This window comes from Penaeus vannamei, chromosome 4 (genome assembly GCF_042767895.1).
Source record: "Penaeus vannamei isolate JL-2024 chromosome 4, ASM4276789v1, whole genome shotgun sequence".
In the NCBI taxonomy this organism is placed as follows: Eukaryota; Metazoa; Arthropoda; class Malacostraca; order Decapoda; family Penaeidae; genus Penaeus; species Penaeus vannamei.
Window position 1 is genome coordinate 18628792 of NC_091552.1, and position 7500 is coordinate 18636291.

The window sequence follows — 7500 nt, forward strand, 5'->3', positions numbered from 1 at the left end:
CAGTGAAATCCAAAAATAGAATTTGTTTTCAGCTTTTACGTCTGCAATTCACACTGTTTGGACCTAACAAATCTCATAAAGAGTGTTCATTTGACTAGATAACGCTTGTACTGGTTACTTATTTAGAAGGAAATTGCCAAAGGAATCAGCACTCTCAATAGATAGAATATATAAATTGAAGATTTATTTGGCAATTCTGGAGTGCAGAGTACTCAGGCTACAATTTTATTGGACTTATCCACATATTCTTATATTTGCTTAGTTTGGCAATTGTGACCGTTATGCTTTCTAGGCATTATTTGTTGTACTTAATAGTGTTGTCTTATGGATTCTTTGTGGTCATTTTCTTAGGTTTTTTCAATCTTTTGGTAGTATATATGTAATTCTGAATATTTACTTTGGATTTTTTTGTTGTACTTTATGTTGGTTGTGTTCAAAGCTGATCCACATACAATTGGCTATGGTGTGTGATAGAAAGCTTGTAGTCCACATTCCAAAATATAGTGATGTAGTGTTAATTATCCTCTGTCCCTGCACATGTAGCAAAGACCATTGAACCTACACCATTCACGTTCAGGGTAATTATTACTAATAGCGATGCACCCCCCAAGAGATTAAGTTGAAAAAGATTGTTTTCTGCAGGAAATTCAATGATTTCATTGATTCTTGGCCGTGTTTCTTCTGCAGATGAATCATTGAGGAGATCGAGAACCATTTCTCCACCAACGATCTTGATTTGATAGTCCCGATAGGAGGGGAGGGCATGCAGTATATCATCAAAATTACGGGGTAAAACAGGCTTAAATAAAAAGAATAGGGAACAAAAATGCTTAAAACCAACACAAAAAATGCTTAAAATCGGCAGATGAATCTACGGACGTGCCCACCACATTTGAAATTCTACAGACCACTAAGCCCAAATTCAAGAAAGCTCTACAGGAATCCAGCATGTATCAGTAAAATCTCTGGGAATTCACTTTGTCCAAACACCCCAAAAAAACATACTGACCAATGAACAAAACATACTGACCAATGAACCAACCTAATCTAACCATTGAAGATGCCATGACTAGGCAATCCCCGAGGGGAGGGTTAATGGGGGGCGAAGCCCCTGAACAGCCTTGGGGAAACATTCTCTTCACCTTGGTATGTACAGCAAGAAAGAGTTGCATTCAAACTGCAAAAGAATATACCAAATATCTTTATATCTGGAAACGTCAAACTTTCATTCGCTTCTCTTTGCTGTCTGGATGGCTTCGATTTTAATCCTATTTTTCGGCATCTGGGGCACTTGATACGCTCAGGTATTAAATTGGGATGGTTAGTAAAGTCTATTTCTTCTTCATTGCCACTGTATAGTCTTAAATCAAGAATAACCCAGAATCAACGCAACACTGGAAACGCACCTATCACAAAATGGCTGGCTTTGAACTGTCAGACCTCACGGCTGGTGACTGAAAGTCTGAAACACAGAATGTGCATCATTCTAACTAAATATAGAATATATAGAATATAGAATATAACTAAATAACACATGAACTACGTAGGATATCACAGTAATTAGTTATGCAGTCATTTTTGTGTTATTTCTGGCAAGGTAAACAAGATGAGTGACTTAGAATCCGAGCGTTGATATGCAGGGTATATTTTCATCATTTCCTTCTATCTCCTCACATCACTATAAGTAACCTATACCACATTCTGCAGTAAATTATCTAGAGAAGTTAAACTCTGTCTTGCAAAAACTTGTGAACTAGGTCTTTGTTATCCTTTGCTAGTGATGTCTTATGCATGGATGCTGCACCAATTATGAAGAAATTTGTGGCCAGTGTGTTTTTGGCTTTTCGATACCAGTATAGAGGTGGGGATGATTTTTTCATTTGATTATAATTTGATAGGGAGATCATCTATTCTTCATTCAGACTGGAAAGCTTGCAAAATTGCACTGCTGATGACAAATATCTTTCATAAAAATATGCATCTGGAAGATATTAGTGCATGGGTACATATATGCATCATCATCATCAAAGAGACTGACGCCGATGGGGCACATAGCTGCGTCCACTCTTCACTTCCAGCTTTGGGGGTCCCTCATTGTGAGACACCAGGCAGGGCCTCAGCTCATCTCTAGTTCTTCACAACAGGACTGGTCAAGCTGCCCAAGCCATGACTATCTAGGTCTTCAAACATAAATCTCTAGACTGGACGATTTGCTTTGTATTCCCATATAGTCTAATGATTTTCATCTTGTCTTTAATATAATGAAATGTAACAACTTTGCAGCTACAGGAGCACTGATATAATTTTTTGTGTGGCTGCCATCCTGTGGTCAGCCCTTGTAACATGCCCTCCCATTTTGCTGGAGATCACTTGCATGTAAACTGCGAGATGTGTTTTCATGAAAGTTTGTCATGAGAATAATCTTTTGTAAATACCACACTTGCCTGTGTCTCCTACTTGCCACCTGTCACCTATTAGCACAAACACAGTCATCTTATCTGGAAAACAAGGTCATATTAGGAAGACCAGTAAACCTTCTAATTCATTCTTATTTAATGTTATTTGACATCAAATATGGAAGCAGTCCAAGCTTTCTTGCCAGAGTAAATATGGTGGAGTAGAAAAGAAGCACTTATATGATTGGTTCAGGAAACAAATGGGTACCAAGGGAATTGGAGGAAGGGGGGTGTTTGCAGGCTGTTCTATATGCCATACATTATGAGAATTTTTATCTTACATTTATGGTTTTATACCATAATAATTCACAAGAGGAAGAGATGAAGGAACAAAACAAGGAGTGGAAATGGTTTAGGTTTGGGTGAGTGTAGCTGGAAGAAACTTGCTAAACAGTACTAGAATTACTTCCTCATGCTTCCTACCTTCCATTGACAGAAAAAGAAGTATGGAAAAATAGCCTGCTAGTTTTTGAGCGGTTCTGCCCTATCCTACATGACCATATGATTCCCATTTCCATAAATATTTTGGAAAAATGTTTCTGATGCTATTAACTTTGATACTGTTGGTGTTATTACTATCATTTTGATTATTATAATTTTGTTAACAATACTAATAGCAATATGAAATTGGGTGGTATATTTCCAGATATCAAGGAAACAGGTAAGCAGGTGAGGTAGGTAGGTCTACTAGTTAACTCCTTGGTAAGTACTTGTTCAACTATCTATGAGTAAACACAATTAAACTGTTGGGTCCAGGTGACCTGGAGATCTTGTTATAAGTCATGAGTGCAAAAACCACTGACCTCCAGGAACAGATTCATTTGTGATTGCTGGCAAGATTTCTACGAGAATTAAGTTAACCATTCATCAGCCATGCCTGGGAGAGGGCTGCTTGTACACCCAACAACAAAAGCGGTGATGCCTCGCCAGACCTGGCTCGGAGAGATCATGTTGTCCTTGCCCTGAAAGGAGGCCCACATTCAAACTACCAAGACATAGTTAGGATGGTTCGAATGTGAGGAGGAGGGAAAAGTACAGAAATCAGGGAAAGAAGTACTATCATGACTGAAATATATATAGAGATAGAGTGAGGGATCGCTTTTGTTCCTGTTGACTTGTTGATTTGACAAATATTTTGGACCTGCCTTAAGAAATAAGTTAGCGTATATCATTTCAAAAATAATTATCATGAAATTTTATCACATAGTTTTATTTTACTTCCTTATCATATTCTTTATATAAAAATTCTTAAACATTATTGGAAATTAATATTCGTCAGACGGAAATATCCTTCACTTGCATTATCCCAGAACCATATGTTGATATATAGCAATGCATTATCCTAAGCAACTGCTCTATCTCTCTCTCTCTCACTCTCCTCTGTCTTATATCAATTGAATCCACTGTTTAGATAATGGTAAACTTTTGATATGTTATTTGGAAAATAGAATAATACTCATGACAAAATTTCATACGCCATTATATTTTCCAAATGTTTACAATTAATTCATTGCCATAAATAAAGAAATGAATATGTACAAGACGGATTGAACAGATGATACCGAAAGTCATGGGTTTCCTGAATAGTTTGAAGGTGGTGCACTGAGACGACTAATAAAGGTGTAAGAATAAGTAGAATCAAGGCTGAGGGAATATTCCTTTAACCTTAGGTAGAGTGAAGCTCGACACGGCCCTTCACGGGGTGAGTGAAGAAGCATGAGCCAGGAAAGGGGTTCGCGGGAAAATGACTAATCTGTTTAGGTCTAAAGACTGTTACCTAATACTTTGACACTAAATGATATATTAAAAGTATGTGTTTCGCAGTACCTATATCCTATATACCCCACTATCAATATATTGATGCACCACTGTACACATTCACTGCATTTCATTTTACTTCATATATTTTCACCAACTGTTTTGGAAACAATATAATGAATTAGGTTTACTGATGATGCATTTTAAATTGATTTGTATCTCAAACTTTAAACTGATCTAATCAATATAAATACTTTTTTATATGTATATGATTGATATAAACGATATAAATACTTTTTATAAGTATATTATTGCGTGGGGGGGAGACAAGTGGCCCATCACACCCAAGCTGACCCCAACCAAACCGTGCTTCACGATTCATGAACACGTCTGGAGGTCGTGGTTCATAGGAGGCACCCAAACGAAATAAAAGGAAAACACAGGAATCGATACCTAAACCTTTACACCCAATTATCCTCGAAGTTTTGTGGCCAAAACCATTTATCAAAAGGCGCTTTTTGAGATGGTACATTATTCACACTCACAAATATTTCACACACACTGTGTGTTTGTGTGTGTGAGAGAGAGAGAGACGGGTGGGAGGGCGCTAGCCTTAATAGGATGGGACTGAAATATGGCAGACACTCACTCCTTGCTTTGCCTAGCAAATTCAGACCCCCCCCCCTCCCCCTTCCCAACTATGTCCAGGTTGTTTGAATGAGGGCCACCTTTCAGGGCAAGAAGGGCAAGATCTCCAAGCCAGGTCTGGAGAGGCATCACTGTTTTTGTTGTTGGGTGTTCAAACAGTGTCCTGTCTATTATGGAAAATTCAATGATACAAAATTATATAAGATAAAGCAAATAAAACAGTTTCTAATTTTTTACTATTTTTACACTGGTTGAACTACTTGAGATGATATGGAGTTAGCTCAATAAATATCTTGTTTAAACATAACAGATGACAAATGTAAACCTTCGAAAATAGTCAAACAGCAAAAAAGGGTTCCAGAAACCTTCTGTATCTAGTAGTTTGAAGGTCAATTATTTTTGGCTACTCTAGGCATAGGATATCCTGTGTAGCAAGGAATGAGAAATGGTATAGTTAGCTTTTATATTTCCTCTTGTTTACCTTCATTTTGGCTATACTCTTTAAACTCTTGGAAAGCATTGCAAACATTAATTTATAATCATACTGATCAGTAACAGTGACATGTTGTGAGATGACTTTTGTGTTAGTTGGAAGATTTTGCTTAGAAGTGAAACTTTAACTGGAAGATTACCCTATTTTTAACATTTTTATATTTGATATATTACTGTTATTTTTATATTGTTGTTACTATTATTATTCCACCATGACATATCCATAGAGAAATTTTCAAATAAAAAAGGAGGGAAGAAAAAAAAAGACAAACATCATTTGACAGTTCTTCACTTTTCTTTCAGATATGAAATATGCCTAAGCTGGAAACAAGAGCCACTGGGCGACCAAGCATTCACGATGACAAGACTGGAAGGTCACCACGTAATAAAACACCCCAGTCTTCCTCAGCCACAGGAAGGTCCCCACGAGTGACGAGGAGTGCAAAAGAGAACCAGTCACCAATCCGCAAAAATAAGGTTTGCTCTCTCTCTCTCTCTCTCTCTCTCTCTCTCTCTCTCTCTCTCTCTCTCTCTCTCTCTCTCTCTCTCTCTCTCTCTCTCTCTCTCTCTCTCTCTCTCTCTCTCTCTCTCTCTCTCTCTCTCTCTCTCTCTCTCTCTCTCTCTCTCTCTCTCTCCTCTCTCCTCTCTCCTCTCTCCTCTCTCCTCTCTCTCTCTCTCTCCTCTCTCCTCTCTCTCTCTCTCTCCTCTCTCCTCTCTCCTCTCTCTCCTCTCCTCTCTCCTCTCTGTCCTCTCTGTCCTCTCTCCTCTCTGTCCTCTCTCCTCTCTGTCCTCTCTCTCTCTCTCTCACTCCTCTCCCTCACTCTCCTCTCTCTCACTCTCCTCTCTCTCACTCTCCTCTCTCTCTCTCCTCTCTCTCTCTCTCTCTCTCTCTCTCTCTCTCTCTCTCTCTCTCTCTCTCTCTCTCTCTCTCTCTCTCTCTCTCTCTCTCTCTCTCTCTCTCTCTCTCTCTCTCTCTCTCTCTCTCTCCCCCCTTATCTCTCTCTCCCATCTCTCTCTTCTCTCTCTCTCTCTCTCTCTCTCTCTCTCTCTCTCTCTCTCTCTCTCTCTCTCTCTCTCTCTCTCTCTCTCTCTCTCTCTCTCTCTCTCTCTCTCTCTTTCTCTTTCTCTCACCTTCTCCCTCTTCCACCCTTATCTCTCTCTCCCATCCCACTCTCCCATCCCTCTCTCTCCTTCCCTGTCACACTTCCTCCCCTTCATTCTATCCTCCTCTTCTTGCTGCCCTCCCATCTTTTTTGTCTCCCTTCCTTGTTTCCTTCTTCCTTTTTCCTTTGCTTGTAAATATCAGATAACTTTTTTTTTTTAATTGGTCTTTCTCTTCCTCCATAGCAGTCAAGAGATGACCAAAGCAGCGATGAAGGGGACCTGGACGAGGTGGACCGCAGCACGAGCATGTACCCTGATATATCTCCATTTTCATCATCCACATCAGGTTCCCCCCAGGCATGGAACCCGGACGATAATGAAGGACACACTCTCAATGATACATTCTACAGTACACGTTCACAGTTCCACCACCGATCAGTGCAAAAGAGCCCAGATAAAGGGTGTCTGAATAGGGACAGGCCTGTGACTCCAGAGCAAGGAGCACAGGGACGTAGGGTCATTAGAGGAGGAGGAGGAGAATTGGGAGACAGGGACAGGATCCGTGCCAGGAGGGGCCCTGCACCCTTACTAATCTTAGGCTTTAGCTTTCTCTTTGTCTTTGCTGTGCTAAGGCTGAAGCAGAGCTTGGACGAAGTGCATGAGCTGTCTGAGCAAAAAACTTATGTCAAGCCAATAGAAGAGGTCTACAGCGAATTCAAACAGGACCTCAAATACTTCATCAATAAGTTCTCACAGGAGAAGAAAGTATGGGTCCAGTTGATAGGACAGATTGAAAGCATCATGGTTAAGTCACCTGTACAACCAGCAGTATTGTTAGTGGTTGTCCCTGAAGATGCCAGAGGGACAGCGACCTGCCTCATCTATACTATTGCACACCTGCTCAATAAAGCCTTTGATGGTGAGTTAAGGCACCAGCTTCTTTTTTTATGATGTTCCTATGTAGATTTTTTTTTTTTTTTTTTTTTTTTTTTTTTATAGGGATATACAATCTTTTGGATTATTATTATGATATAATCCATTT

General features: G+C 39.5%; 1 protein-coding gene across 4 annotated transcripts in view; it reads left to right on the top strand.

The window, feature by feature from the left end:
* LOC113806639 (torsin-1A-interacting protein 2) overlaps positions 1–7500 on the top strand; it is a 20543-nt gene that overhangs the window by 400 nt on the left and 12643 nt on the right. Inside the window, exons 2-4 of one of the 4 annotated variants that reach the window (XM_070120833.1) lie at positions 3103–3117; positions 5658–5831; positions 6702–7377. In XM_070120833.1, the coding sequence (XP_069976934.1) occupies positions 5667–5831; positions 6702–7377 (841 nt within the window). In that variant the 5' untranslated portion in view covers positions 3103–3117; positions 5658–5666. Of the gene's footprint in view, positions 1–3102; positions 3159–5657; positions 5832–6701; positions 7378–7500 lie in introns of all 4 variants that reach the window. The other 3 variants (XM_070120832.1, XM_070120835.1, XM_070120831.1) reach the window with 3 other exon arrangements.